Source organism: Microcaecilia unicolor, unplaced genomic scaffold, assembly GCF_901765095.1.
Source record: "Microcaecilia unicolor unplaced genomic scaffold, aMicUni1.1, whole genome shotgun sequence".
Taxonomy (NCBI): domain Eukaryota; kingdom Metazoa; phylum Chordata; class Amphibia; order Gymnophiona; family Siphonopidae; genus Microcaecilia; species Microcaecilia unicolor.
Genome location: NW_021963231.1, coordinates 74,681 through 90,867, shown reverse-complemented (window position 1 = coordinate 90,867; position 16,187 = coordinate 74,681). Strand labels below are relative to the sequence as shown.

Here is a 16,187-nt window from a genome sequence, read left to right as displayed (position 1 = left end):
AGTTGATGCAGCCAGAGTCACCATCTAAGCACCACTTGACATGCAAACACATATGCAACCCTTTAAGTGTTGTTTTTGTATATCATTTATTTTCTAATTAGAGATCCTCTGTGTTCATCCCACGCCTTTTTGAATTCCGCCACAGGTTTGTTTTTTTCCCACCATCTACCTCAGGAGGTCATTCCAGGCATCCACCATCCTCTCCGTGAAAAAGAATTTTCTGACATTACTCCTAAGTCTGCCACTCCACAGTCTCAATTCATGTCCTCTAGTTTTACCACTTTCTCTTCTCTGGAAAATATTTGTTTCTGTATTAATACCTTTCAAGTATTTAAACGTCTGTATCGTATCTCCCCTGTCCCTCCTCTCCTCTAGGGTATACATATTCAGATCTTTCAGTCTCTTCTCATATGTCCTTTGGCTGAAGCCCCATATCATTCTTGTTGCCTTCCTCTGGACCACTTCAAGTCTTCTTGCATCTTTAGAAAGATATGGCCTCCAAAACTGAACACAGTATTCCAAGTGGGGCCTCACTAATGACATGTACAGGGGCATCAATACCTCTTTTCTTCTGCTGGTCACACCTCTGTCTATACATCTTGTCACACTGTTTTGTCGCCTTCAGATCCTCAGATACTATCACCCCAAGATCCCTCTCCCTGTCTGTACATATCAGCTTCTCACCACCTAGCACATATGTCTCCCTTGGATTTTGACTCCCTAAGTGCATCACTTTGCACTTCTTAGCATTGAATTTTAATTGCCAAATATTAGACCATCTTTCTAACTTCTTCAGATCCTTTTTCATGTTTTCCACTCCCTCTGGAGTGTCCACTCTGTTACAAATCTTGGTATCATCCGCAAAAAGGCAGACCTTACCTTCTAAACTTTCGGCAATGTCGCCCACAAATATATTGAACAGAATCGGCCCCATTACCGATCCTTGAGGCACTCCACTACTCACCTTTCCTTCCTCTGAGTGAATTCCATTAACCACCACACCTTTGGCTTCTTTCTGTCAACCAATTCCTAATCCATTTCCCCATTTTGGATCCTAACTTCAGCCTGTCAAGTTTATTCAAGAACTTCTTGTGAGGAATCGTGTCAAAGGCTTTGCTGAAATCTAAGTAGATTACATCTGGCGCACATCCTCGATCCAGTTCTCTGATCACCCAGTCAAAGAATTCAATCAGATTTGTTTGGCATGATTTACCTTTGGTAAAACCATGCTGTCTCGGATCTTATAACCTATTGGATTCCAGGAAACTCACTATCCTTTCCTTCAGGATCACTTGTATTACTTTTGCAATAACCAAAGTGAGGCTTACCAGCCTGTAGTTTCCAGCTTTTTCTCTCACCACTTTTATGAAGAGGGACCACTCAGGGCCGCCAAGATGGGGGGGGGGGGGGCAGAGGGAGCAAAATTCCCCAGACCTGGCCTCCAAGGAGGGGCCCGAGCCTGGTGCCAGCAAGCTTCTTCTTGCTTCCTGCTTCCGGGTCTGTCCTCCCCTGCTCCTGTGTGCCGCCCAGGACCCGGTTGATTGTATTAGCGTGATATTGCATTTTATGCAGTCATCTGGGTCCTGACTCCTAGCATGGACAGAAGCAGGAGAGGACAGACTGTGGGCCTCGTAGGGCAGGCCAGGAGCAAAGGAGGGAATTCCGAAAAGGTGATCAGCTGTTGTTGCCGGTGCAGTGCCTTCACATGGAGGTGAGAGGCGCTGCGAGGGCCCGGTGGCAGATGGAGGGGGGCGGGTAGAGGGGGGGAGCGGCGGCGGCGGCAACAACCTCAAGGGGGGGCGGTGGGGGCGGGGCCACGGGGGGGCAGAGGATGGCGGGGAAGCTGTCATTTCAAGGAAGGGAGGAGGAAGGGAGGGATGGAGAGGGACCGGGGCTGCGTAAAAGTTCTGATTTCAATGCAGGGGGGAGCGGCGGCAACCTCGGGGGGGGGGGGGGGGGGGCAAGGCTGTCAGTAAAGGATGTCCATAAAGGATGTGTTTGGTTTTTGGGTTTTTTTTTTACCTATAATACCTACAGTGAAGAACGTCCATAAAGGACGCTCCTGACGAGCGTTTTTTTTTTACATTTTATGAGTTTTCGAGGCCCGTACAGACCTCTCGTTAGCTTTCCTGGCGTTTTCCAGCATTAGGGCAAGCAGAAAAGCTTAGTGCATCTCATTTCAATAGGGTTTCTACACAATTTGCTCATCTGCATTCCGTTTGCATTAGCTGCTACCGTCGTCGGAAAAAAGTATTTAGTGCATGCCAGGGTTTACTACTTGCTCGTTAATGGCTCATTATTGCCTCGTAAAGTTTAGTGCATCTGGCCCTCTGTTCTTTGTAAGCTCAAGAGGACTGGAGATTCCTTTTAGTGAGTCCTTCACACATATTTCTGACCCCATTTTTTAGAACAAAACAGGGTTTTTTCATAAGTACATAAGCATCGCCATGCTGGGACAGACCAAGGGTCCATTGAGCCCAGAAATACTGTATTATTCCCTCGTCCATTCAATAACATTCTATGGCTTTTTCCTCCAAGAAGACGCCCAACCCTTTTTTGAAGTCCGCTAAGTTAACCGCCTTAACCACCTTTTCTGGCAGCAAATTCCAGATTTTAACTACTCGTTGAGTGAAGAAAGATTTCCTCCAATTTGTTTTCAATTTACCACACTGCAGCTTCATCACATGCCCCCGTGTCCTAGTATTTTTTGAAAGCATAAACAGACGCTCCACATCGATCTGTTCCATTCCACTCATTATCTTATAGACCTCTATCATATCTCCCCTCAGCCGCCTCTTCTCCAGGCTGAAGAGCCCCAGCCTCTTCAGCCTATCCTGTTAGGGAAGTCGTCCCATCCACTGTATCATCTTTGTCGCCCTTCTCTTCACCTTTTCCAATTCCACTATGTCTTTTTTGAGGTGCGGCGACCAGAATTGAACACAATACTCGAGGTGCGGTCGCACCATGGAGCGATACAACGGCAGAATAATATCCTTATTTTTGTTTTCAATCCCTTTCCTAATGATACCCAGCTTTCTATTTGCTTTCCTAGCCACAGCAGCACATTGAGCAGAAGTTTTCAAAGTATCATCTACGACGACACTTAGATCCCTTTCTCGGTCCGTGACTCGCAACGCTGAACCTTGCATGACGTAGTTATAGTTTGTGTTCCTCTTTCCCACATGCATCACTTTGCACTTGTTCACATTAAACGTTATCTGCCATTTAGACGCCCAGTCTCCCAGTCTCGTAAGGTCCTCTTGTAGTTTTTCACAATCTTCCCGTGATTTGACTACTTTGAATAACTTTGTCTCATCAGCAAATTTGATTACCTCACTAGTTACCCCCATTTCTAGGTCATTTATGAATATGTTAAAAAGCAGAGGTCCCAGCACTGATCCCTGAGAGACCCCGCTAACTACCCTTCTCCATTGCGAATATTGACCTTTTAATCCTCTCTGTTTCCTATCTTTCAACCAGTTTTTAATCCACAGTAAGACACTACCTCAGATCCCATGTCCCTCTAATTTCCTCTGTAGTCTTTCATGAGGGACCTTATCAAACACCTTCTGAAAATCTAGATACACAATATCAACTGGCTCACCTTTGTCCACATGTTTGTTTACCCCTTCAAAGAAAGAAGGGGATTGTTTGAAATGAGTAGATGAAGTGCACGGAAGAGTTATATTAATCTAAAACATTGTTAGTGCAATAGTGTGTAAAAATGTAAGATCATGCTCCCTTAGCCAATACATCATTGAGTTGAAATATTACTGAGTTTGAAAAGCTGTGTGTGATACCCTGCGGCTGAGTAGGTTAAATGGGCTGGACGTTAATGAGAATTAAATGAGCTGAGTTAGTATTTGTGTACTGCCACCCACTGTGGAGTTTGATATGCAGTTGCTTATGTTTTCTGCATCACTGTAGAGCAGTTGCCTAGTGAATAAAAGAGAAGCCTGAGCTGATGTGTTTAACATTTAGAAGGTATTATTAAATCTTCAGGCAGTTTTCACGTGTTCATCATCAAGCCTGTTATTTCCTTTGCCTTCTGGATTATTACACACACTTCCATTTCTTATAACTTTAAAATGAGGTGTAGCATTAAAGAGAGTTAGAGGCAAAAGTGCACTAAGCAGTTAGCATGTGAATTAGTGAAACTGTTTTCACGTTATCACACCGGTATAAAAGCGTGTGCTGATCTGAACGCTAACTGCATGCCATGGAGAATGAACATGGGGCGCATACTGCAGTTAACACACAGTTGTGCAGTTCTCTGCAATGCACTTACCACGGCCTCAACATTCTAAGTAGAATCTTTGTACTCACGTCCCCCTGCATCATTAACCATGTTTTCCTGGATCCAATGCTGGAATCTGTATCAACTTCCAATCCCCAAGGCATCCATATCAAAACCCACTCTATGCCCCCAGCTTGGTCACCGTATCTCCAAGAAGATATAGTGGTATAAGAAAAGGTACAGAGAAGGGCGACGAAAATGGTAAAGGGGATGAGACGACTTCCCTATGAAGAAAGACTGGAGCAGCTATGAGGAGATATGACGGAGTTCTATAAAATAATGAGTGGAGTGGAACGGGTAGGCGTGAATCATTTGTTTACTCTTTCCAAAAATACTAGGACAAGGGGGCATGTGATGAAGCTACAAAGTAGTAAATTTAAAACGAATCGGAGAAAATTTTTTTTCACTCAACGTGTAATTAAACTCTGGAATTAATTGCCAGAGAATGTGGTAAAGGCGGTTAGCTTAGTGGGGTTTAAAAAAGGTCTGGGCAGCTTCCTAAAGGAAAAGTTCATAGACCATTATTAAATTGATTTTGGAAAATCCACTGCTTATTTCTGGGGTAAGCAGTATAAAATGTTTTGTACTTTTTTGGGATCTTGCCAGGTATTTGTGACCTGGATTGGCCACTGTTGGGAACAGGACGCTGAGTTTGATGGACCTTTGGTCTGTCCCAGTGTGGCAATACTTATGTACTTATAATTCTACCGCTAGGGGTCAGAGGCACTATTTTGTAAGTCACAGATATTCTAAAGTGTGAATTTTCAGTGGATCCAACAGCTGCTCTGGTCGTAGCCAACGTGATCAAAATATTTGAAAATTCACTGGAGTTGAAATAGATACATTTAGCTGGTGCAATTCAGGACAGTCCCAAGGGTAGGTTTAGGTCAGGCTAAAAAAAAGTTAGGGTAACACTGACTTTAAGCACAAGTTTTCTAACTTTGCTGGCCAGATTTAGCCAGCACCATATTAATCCTCAATCTAGCCAGCCAGATCTTCCCTTCCTCTGGCTCGAAGTAGCAAGACATCAGTGAGGTGGCTACAGTTGTCTTGCTACCTTATTGATATTACAAGTCCAGTGGGCTGTGACAGCTCCCCCCCCCCTCCACACACCCTATTCTTCTCTGTCCCACCAAAGCGAAAAAGATTGCCAAAGGGGACAATTTCCTCTAGCATGATCCTCTTTGTTCCCACTTGATGGCTTAAGAAAATATTGATCACTGTCTCAAAAAAGGCACTTAAAGCATAGGCTCTTTGGGCCAGATATTCAAAACACTTATCTGTATACCCCCAGATTCTATATAGCATGACTTAAGTTGCATGTGCAAATCCAGTCGTATTCTGGATTTGCACGTGCAAATTAATTATTTAACAAGCCAATCAGCACCGATAATTTCCGCTTAAGCAATTATTGACACTAATTGGCCTTAATTAGAATGTACACACTGAACTGTGAGCATATTCTATAACATGATGCAAATAAATTCTGTCACATAGTTGAAAAGGGGGCATGAAATGGGCAGGTCATGGGCGTTTCTAACATCTGCATGTGTTGTTACAGAATACACCTGGTCTGTGCCTAATTTAGGCGTCAGCATTTACACCAAGTTTTACTTGGCGTAACTGCCCACAACTAAATTTAGTCATACATCTAGGTGCCCCCTTCACCCATAAGGGCTATGGTAGTGGTGTACAGTTGTGGGGTAGTGGGTTTTGGGGGGACTCAGCACACACGGTAAGGGAGCTATGCACCTGGGAGCAATTTCTGGTGTCCTGGCATGTGAGGGGTACCAGTGCACTACGAATGCTGCTGGCTCCTCCCATGACCAAAGGGCTTGGATTTGGTTGTTTCTGAGATGGGCGTCCTCAGTTTCCATTATCGCTGAAAATCAGAAACGACCAAGTCTCAACATTTAGGTCGACCGTCTCTAAGGTCGACCTAAATTTCCAGATTTGGGCGTCCCCGACCATATTATCGAAACGAAAGATGGACATCCATCTTGTTTTGATAATACGGGTTTCCCCGCCCCTTCACAGGGGGCATCCTGCGAGGACATCCTCAGAAAAACTTGAACGTCCCTTTTGATTATGCCCCTCTTAGTGAATTAAGGGCCCTGTTTACTAAGGTACGCTAATGTTTGTAGCTAAAAATTAGCACACGCTAACCGTGTAGACGCCCATAGGAATATTATGGGTATCGACATGGTTAGCGCGCACTAAAAACACTAGCAAGCCTCTAACACGGCTTAGTATACAGGGCCCTAAGTCTTAAATGTTCCTTTCACCTGGAATATATTATTTTCTGGGGAAGTTCCATAATTTTACCCTCGACCACAGTAGCCTTCTTAAACTGTATGAGTCCAGTGTCCATTGGTTGATTTCATTCCTTATGGCTATCAGCACATTTGTGTATCCCTTGATAGACTGTTGCATGCAGATAGAATAAAAACTATCTCACAGCAAGTGTGACAGAGCTCCATAATCTGTGTTTCTAGTGCACATCAAGAAAGTTCTTTTCTTCACCGACAAACTGAGAGCCGTGCAGCAAAAAAACAAAAAAGAGGGGGGAGGGCAATTATTCAGTTTGAGGTCTCAACATCTTGTATCACAAATAATCTCATTAAAAAGCTACAGAGCCTACAGAGTAGCCATTTATTTCCTGTGCATGATGTTCTCTAGCTAATTAATTAGGTCTGTCCTGTTTATCTTAGTGTTCTTGCTCAAAGGCTGTGATTGCATTACTTTGCCGACAAATTTATCCATTTTAGCTGCAATGCTACATTTCTAATACACAACCACACCACCCTTCCTAATTCCATTGACTCCATGCCAGGGGCGGACTGACCAGTCTATCATCAATAGGACAGTACCCGAGGACCAAAAGCAGTAGGGGCCTCACTCTCACCTAACCTGTAATAACCAGTAATAAATGCCACATGGGTATTTAGGGGTCCATGTCACTTATTGCCTGGGGCTCAGATCACTGTTAGTTCACTCCTGCACCATATACACATTCTACCTATATTTTCTTTTTTAAACGTTTGTTTAATATTTGCAAAAAGTGCTTAATAAGCAGCCCTGGAAGCTAAAACGTTATGTTTGTGTCCAGGACAATTGCTTCAAGGGCAGTGGAAGTGGAAAGGTCCCCACAATGCCCTTCTATTTTCTCTTACTCTGTTCTAGAGGTACCAGGGGTATGAGAGTAATTGCGTTTCTGTGCACAGTGCACACTCTTGAACTTTGGCATCTCTGATGAAAATGCCAAGAGGGAATCCAGTTAGTCTCAATTGTGACAAAAAGTGTTGTGAATGCTGGCCACTGGAATTTGAATGGCATCTACCAATTGATTTTGACCCTTCAGAGGGTACTTTAATAACAGGCATTTACACCCACACTCTGGAATGCACTCCCTGAAAGGCCTTGCTTAGCAAAAGACATATTTCAGAAAGCAGGTGAAAGCTTGACTCTTCAACCAGGCCTTTAATGGAAGAAGTACATGACACTGGCTGCACATACTATAGCCGGACATGTTTACCCACCCCTACCCTAGCTAAGATAATGCTCCAGCATCTTTCTGACCTCATTTGTAGCTTTCTTTAAATTAGTACTTATTTTCTTACTTCTGTCACACTGTCTTATCAGTCTATATGTTTGCTTATACCCTATGCTGTGTATTAAAGTGTTTTGTGGGAACAAGATGGCGGCCTGAAGGGAGCACTGCGAAGCTGCTCCAGGACTCGTACTGATTCCATTCTAACTTAAAACGAGTTTTGCTTACTATATGCCTAAACGGAGAGGCAGACAACATCTAGGCCCCGCGGTACCTGTCTTGCCAACAGTAGGGCCCATGGATCGTTTCGCTGTTTCAGGAATTCTAGATCGCTGTGAATCTCCGCTGCGTGTGGGAGCGGAGAGAGGTGAACCGTCCCCACAGCTAGAAGTCGACATCTCTTTCAGTCCTGAGATTAGGAATCCGCCACTCATGCCTGCAGTCGAGCAAGGACTGTCTGAACAGGGATTCCTGCAGTCCGAAGGGGCGGTAGTAGTCCCTACAGTGGGGCCAGACCCGAGCAATGGACTGCTGAACACACCTATGAGGTTAGGCGTGATCCAGCAAGGCAACGGCGTTTCAGGAGTAACTTCTAAGGAGAGGGAGCTTAAACTCTCTGAAGACTCTGAGATTGAATCAGTTTCACTAAGTAAGTCATTTTTTTCTTCTAAACCCTCAACTATAACATTGGAAACTATATAGGAAGCCCCTCTAGTAGCTTGAGACATCTTTTTCTCAAAAATTGGTTATGGTCTCACAAAAAGTCCAAATTCCTAATGAAACTATTTCTATCCTGGAAAAGAAAATTACAACAATTGAAGAAAAAAATGAAACTAATAGTAAAGATATAAAATTTTGTCAACAAATTCAAGCAAATATTATTAAAGAAAATAAGTGGTTGCAAAATAAAATTGAAAATTTGGAGAACCAGCAGAGATCAAAAACTTTGCGATTAATACATTTTCCAAGACAGGAATCTCTTGCACCCCTAATGACTTTCAAAAGATATATGTTTGAAATACTAAAAATACCAGAACAAGCTTGTCCTCTAGTTTCCAAATTAAATGTACTATTTACAGCCTTATAATATATATATATATATATATATATATATATATATATGTCTGATCAGCCTGCAATTGAAGGAACTGATACTGTTTTTGAAACTTTAAATCTCACACAAATATTAGAAGATGACAATCTGGGTTTAAAACCTACAACGCTTAATGTGACATTTGTCTTACAACCAGATAGGGATTTGATATTAAAACAATTTTTCCGACATACAGATTAGACTTTCTTGAGTTATAAGGTTAGAATATTTCCTGATGTATCTAAAGCTACTCAAAAGAGGCGTCAAAATTTTCTTAAGATCCGCCCTTCTGTTTTTCAGTTGGGTGGTCTTTTTTGGTTGAATTTTCAGTGTAAGTGTGTAGTGAAACTGAATTCTGTGAAGTATGTTTTCTTTGACCCTTTACATTTAAGTTCTTTCTTTGAATCTAAGAGGGCAGCAACCCCATCTTCAAATCCAGAAATGGTATTGACATCTACACCATAATCTGAATTAGAAATGCTCTTGAAATTCTCCTTTCAGGTCTCTAATTTTGAATTAGTGTTTGATATTATTTTCCCCAGAATATTGTGCCTTGTTCCCGCTCTAGAATTGTGGACTAAGATAGGATGACTATATACTTATTTTTCCTGAAATAATTTGTAAATGTAAAAATATTGTGATTATATTCTTCCTTTTGTTCTGTACAAGAGTTATTCTTGGAATGGTAATATTAAATCTTAAAAATAAAATAAAAAAAATGTTTTATTGTGTTGGCATTATAATGTAGCATACTATGCCGTACTTTATATTGTTTTTGAATATTTTTACTGCTCTAATTGTCTGTTGATTGCTTATATTTCACTTATTCTTGCTGTACACTGCCTTGAGTGAATTCCTTCAAAAAGGCGGTAAATAAATTAAAAAGTATGTGTGCACATAACGTGTGTACATTCCGTTATGCTAAATATTTACACATGTAATCATCGTGTAAATGTTAGCACCTATTATAAAGAACTGTAACCCAAACATATAGGGGACTGTAGCACAGCTATATGGCTTAGAATAAGTGCTCGCACCAGATACATATGCACATCTATGCCTGCTTATATTAGTATCCTATAAAGGAAAACAGGCACCTAATTTTCCTTTATAAGGAAAGGGAAGGGATTTTGGATTTAGCACGAACCTTTTTCAGTAGTGGCTCAAGGTGAGTTATATTCAGGTACAGGAGGTAATTTCCTTCCCCAGAGGGCCTACAATCTGATACAGTAGAGGGTTAACCCCTAAATTGTATAAATGCCACTCAAAATTTGGGTGTGTGCAATTTAATTGAGTAATGAGCCAATAATTAGGTGCTAACAATCAATTACCGGAGCTAATTGACAGCCATTTAAATTTATGCATACATCTTGCTAGACAAGGAAATTAAGACATTATAGGACAGCAAGGATGGATATTTGGTGATGCATGGTATGTTGGTTACAGTAGCATCTATTTACACACCTATTGAAGGACAAAAATAAGTCATTATTACCTGTCCTGTTGTTGTTAGCTGGAGACTTTAATTCGGTATTGGCGTCTGATTTAGACGCTACTGCTAGCATCTCTAGAATACAACCTAGATCAGACAAAGGACTCAAATCAATTACTCATAATTTGGATCTGGTGGATTCATGGAGACTTCTCCACCCAGTGGAGAGGGATTATACTCATATCTCCAGGGTCCATGGCTCTCATAGACTACATTTTTGTTTCCAAGACCTTCTTTCCAGAAGTGCTGACTGCAGCTATAAGTCCCTTACTCACATCTGATCATACACTAATTTCTGTTGAAATTGCTGGGCTGCGACTCAGGAAGGGAGGGAGACCTAGATGGCGCTTCCCAACTTATTTATACAGGGATCAGACTTTTCGTGTGTACGTAGATCAGAGGTGGAAATAATACTGCAACCATAATATGGCCCATAATGAAAATCCACTTCTGTTCTGGGATGCAGCAAAGGCTGTCGTGAGGTGGAATATTATGGCATATGTCAGTAAGTAAAATAAAGTGCTAGTGAGTCAGCTTATTTCATTGGAGCACAGGTGTAGGAAAATGAAATATATACATCAAAGAGCCCCAACTCCAACTAATACAAATTCTTGGCTTAAGGCTCAATTGGCATCGAATGCTTTAATTCATGAGAAAACTATACATAATAATACAAATGTATTTAAGTTGTATACATTTGGTAATAAACCTGGAAAACTTCTAGTGAATCTGACTAGAGCCTAAGGAGATATGACAATTATATCTGCACTTTAAACACAGGAAGGGAAGGTTACAACATGTCAGAAAACGTTAGAACACCTATTTATGCAGTTTTATAAGAACTTGTATACTTCTGAAGTACATCGTACAGCTCTTGACATTGAAGTGTGGTTGGGCTCATTGCCATTGCCATTGCCTATCTGGTTAAATTTAATGCTCCGATTTTGGGAGAGGAGATCCAGCGAGCATTCTCAGGTCTTAAACCTCACAAGTCTCCGGGACTGGATAGATTTAGTGATGCATTCTTTAAAATATAACAATCGTATTTTTCTGGGTCCCTTGGAAGCTTATTATACCAATGCCATAACAAGGGGGGGGGGGGTGCCTATGCTAATCATGCATTGATTACTATTTTGCCAATGCCTGGCAAGGACCATATACTCTCTGAATCCTACTATCCTATCTCGCTTATTAATGTAGAGTTGAAGATTGTTGAACAACTTACGGCAGAGCGTTTGGCATCAGTGTTGCCTAAATTAGTGGGAGAGGAGCAAACTAGTTTTGTTACAGGTAGACAGGCTGTTATAAATGTGTGAAAGTTGATTTTCACTCTAGAATAATGCAAACACGAAGCTGTTCCTGCTTTAGCCATCAGTTTTGATTCTGAAAAGGCCTTCGACAGGGTCGAGTGGCCTTTTCTGTTTTTTATGTTTTAGAGATACGGCCTAATAGGTTTATTTACTGAGGCTGTTCAAACATTATATACCAATCTAACAGAGGCACTCTTGGTAAATGGCTTTCCATTGCCCTCTTTCCCACTGTATCATGGCACTCGTCAAGAGTGCCCTCTGTCAACTCTCTTATATCTGCGCTTCCTAGGGCCTTTGTTAGCTAAACTTATGGGAGACTAAGAATTTCTCTGGGTAAGTCACATGTCAAATGTTTACATTTGCAGATGATAAAATGTTTTTAACTAACCCTACCCAATCTCTCTCAAGAGTTCTGCAGACCTTTACAGATTTTGGGACTATTTTTGGTTTAAAACTGAATGATTCCAAATCTGAGGTCTTACCGTTGAATATACATATAGCTAAGGAATGGCCACCTTTTCCTTTGCACAAAGTGAAGGTCCCTATATGGTACTTAGGAGTTAATGTGAGGGCAGATACAGGACAACTTTATGTGGATAATATCAGGCCTCTCTTGAAGAGCACTTTGCAGCTGTTGCAGCTTTGGGAGGCATTGCTGGTCACTTAATTAGGGAAGATACTCCTTTACAATATGCTCCTTGTACCCCACTGTCTTTACATCCTCCAATATTTGCCAGTTTTTCTTCATTACAGAGATTATCTTCACAGTGCTCTGTGGAGATTTTTGTGGTGAGGGAAGCGCTTCAGAATTTCATGACATATCTTGATGTTGCGTAGGGACTAAGGGGGATGGTGTCTGATAGACTTGAAACTTTATAATATAGCACGTGGATTGCGCCTTTTGCAGGACTGGTTTAAACAAGTAAACTATTATACTCCTGAGGAATTTGAGGGTGCTCTGATTTCACCTCTTTCTGGGCCTTATGTACTTCATGCAAAGGCCCTGCATTTGGAGGAAGGGTTTGCTAATCATATAGTGTGATCTTATATGAGGGGAGTTAGAGGAAGTTAAGTCACAGAGTGCATAGCAACCCCATAGTGACCCTCCTGTTACCACTAGTGGGAAATCTGAACTTTTCACCAGGATTGGGGGAAAAGATCTTTCAGAAATGGTGACTCAAGGGCCTGAAGTGGGATGGTGAGTTTTCTGAGAGCATAGGGACCATGCTAGCATTTGAGGTGCTTTGTTCTAAGTTTGATCTTTCTTCACAGGATTCTTTTGCTTACATTCAAGCTGGATATTATATATTAAGCCTTAGGAAGGAGGATTTGCAGATAGATACTGCACAGGCTTTGCATCATTGCTTGGGTGCTTAAGATTCAGTATACAAGTATCCGTATTGTATGATATTTCTGCTCTCTTATTGCAGATTATGTGACACAAAAAACACCCATTTCTAGATGTTTCTGGTTGCTGTGAGAACAGGTTTTATAGCTGCTTTCATTGCATTCTAATTCAATTATCCTAAAATTGTAAACTGCAAATTGAGTTTGACATGGTCATAGCAATCTGGTAATTGTGAATGTTGGCACCTGAAGGAAGAAGGCTAATGGGTCCTAAAAAAAAGCCAGCATGATCAGAGCACCATCAGAATCAAGCTTCCTTTTACTTCTGTGTCTGCTTAGTTCATTTGGGAATCCTTTTACTAAAATACAGTAAGTTTTGCATATACTGCATGTTAAAAGCAAATATGGTATGTGCAAACCTTTTGTGGTAATGCAGGGGGTGTGCCCAGCATCTGGCATGTATTTACAACTCAGGGTAAACTCATACATGCAGTAGCAAATAGCTATCTTCCTTTGCAGGTAATATGGTGGGGGCCAAGTCAAAAAAGTAAAAAAAAAAAAAAAGTGCAAAGCCCCCCCCCCCCCCACCAAAAAACATTTCCCACCACTCAGAAGATCTAACATTAAAATTGGGACTATTATCAGCAGGTTATTTAAAAATGGTTTTATAACCACAGCTACACTGATAAATACTGTAGTTGGTTTAACACATCTTGATCTGTAAGAGATTATTGTTTTAGCTTATTCGGATATTTTATTGTAAACTGTTATTGAGCTCCAGGTATAGATGGTATATAAATACTTTGTTTTTGTTGTTGATGTTGGAGTGCCCCTCATTTAAGACACCAAACAAATGCCAACTTAAGCACTATTTTATGAAGATGCATAATTAAACCAAGCAATGTGTGAATCTCCCTGCAGAAGCTGTCCTGAAAAACGTTCAGCCATGTTCACTGTTAAGCTGTAAACCAAACACTGAGGGCCCTGTTTACTAAGGTGCACTAACGTTTTTAGCATGCACTAAAAATTAGCATACGCTAAGGCTAGAAACACCCATATATTCCTATGGGTGTCTCTAGCTTTATTTGGTCCACTTGTATCCCACATTTTCCCTGCTTATGCAGGCTCAATGTGGCTAACAAAGTTACAAGAAAAATTACATAATATAACAGGAGAAAATTGTTCCAGTAATAGATTTACAAAGAAGTACAGAGTAGCTAAAATAAGAAAATACGGAAGGGAAAACAGGAGCAACCAAGGAGTAAAGAGCAGGTAAACTGCCAATGAAACTACAGTGTAGTAAATTTAAAACAAATCGGAGAAAATGTTTCTTCACCCAACGCATAATTAAACTCTGGAATTCGTTGCTGAAGAATGTGGTGAAGGCGGTTAGCTTAGCAGAGTTTAAAAAGGGGTTAGACGGTCCATAAACCACCACTAAATGGACTTGGGAAAAATCCACAATTCCAGGAATAACATGTATAGAATGTTTGTACGTTTGGGAAGCTCGCCAGGTGCCCTTGGCCTGGATTGGCCGCTGTGGTGGCAGGATGCTGGGCTCGATGGACCCTTGGTCTTTTCCCAATGTGGCATTACTTATGTACTTATGTAATACGGGAAAATAAAGGGGGTTAAACAGCATTGCTGACTTCAGGGTAGGCTTTAGTAAACAAATAATCAGTAAAAACTTTAGCACGCCTACAGCATGGCTTAGTAAACAGGGCCCTGTGGGTTTTCTACCAATACTAGGTGCCGATCAATTGCTTTCATTAATCCAGAAGGTACTGTAGAGAAAACTAACAGTGGTCTAATTTTCTTTCAGATATTGTTGATGCTTTGTCAGATCCAAAGAAATTTCTGTCCGTGATGGAAAAAAGAGCAGATCAGATGAGAGCTATGGGTATTGAAACTGTATGTAAATATGAATTATTTATACTTTGGTGCTAACTGTACCAATATATTGAATTTGCCTGTCATTTCTGGAGAAGTTTTTATCATGATTATTATGATGATTTATTATTATTGCAAGTCCAGCAAGTCCTATCAAAGCAGGCTTGATCTGCCCACTCTACTCCCAATGATCATTTGTGAATTGTGAAATAATAATAATAATAAAAACAAAAGCACAGATGACACTGTAGGCTGGAAAAAAGAGAAATGAGGGTATATAGCAATTCAGGTGGGCATGTCCAGGCACTCTGTGAAAAAACAGCAGTCATTCTTCAGTTGTAGCTTTTGATATCTATCACTTGATTATATGAATGTTAAAATCTCTCCACAAATATAGCATAAAAATCTTTAGAAAGAATAATAGTGCCACCTGTACTTACAAAATGACTCAACAACAAAGAACTCAGAAAATAAAATTAGTTAGTAGAGGCATTTGGGTCAGTTTTCAAATGGGAAGTCCGGAGACATCTGCCAAGTTGCCTGGAGTACACATCTACATTAGGCGTATTTTCAGCCATGCTACATGTATTGGCGTCTGTATCCGGCGATTTCCCACTTGGACAATTCCCACCCACCAGTTACCCCCTGGATCAATGCCATCTAGGTCAATTTCTTCCTAATCAATTCCCACCCTGAGGTATCAGTTCCCTCCTGCAGAATTCCCTTCCTCCCCCCCCCCCCCCCCCCATTAGATTCTCCCTAGTATCTTAATTGTACTCTTTCTAACTTATATGGTTATCAATAGAAATCAAACAAAATAAAACATGGAAAAGAAAATAAGATGATACCTTTTTTATTGGACATAATACATTTCTTGATTAGCTTTCGAAGGTTGCCCTTCTTCGTCAGATCGGAAATAAGCAAATGACATTTGCTTATTTCCGATCTGACGAAGAAGGGCAACCTTCGAAAGCTAATCAAGAAATGTATTAAGTTATGTCCAATAAAAAAGGTATCATCTTATTTTCTTTTCCATGTTTTATTTTGTTTGATTTCTATTGATAACCTTAAGAGTGGACTAACACGGCTACCACACTCCTCTACTAACTTATATGGGTTATTTGTAATGTTGCCAGGCAAGAATACATTAATTAGCATTACATTACTGATATTTGCATGCACACTTAAAATCAAAATGTTTTGGCTCC

At 40.9% G+C, this 16,187-nt stretch overlaps 1 protein-coding gene across 1 annotated transcript in view; it reads left to right on the top strand.

Annotated features, from left to right (window-relative positions):
- LOC115459092 (1-phosphatidylinositol 4,5-bisphosphate phosphodiesterase beta-4-like) overlaps positions 1-16,187 on the top strand; it is a gene marked incomplete at its 3' end in the record, with an annotated part of 136,405 nt that overhangs the window by 48,805 nt on the left and 71,413 nt on the right. Inside the window, 1 exon segment of the mRNA XM_030188958.1 lies at positions 14,912-15,000. Coding sequence (XP_030044818.1) covers positions 14,912-15,000 — 89 coding nt within the window.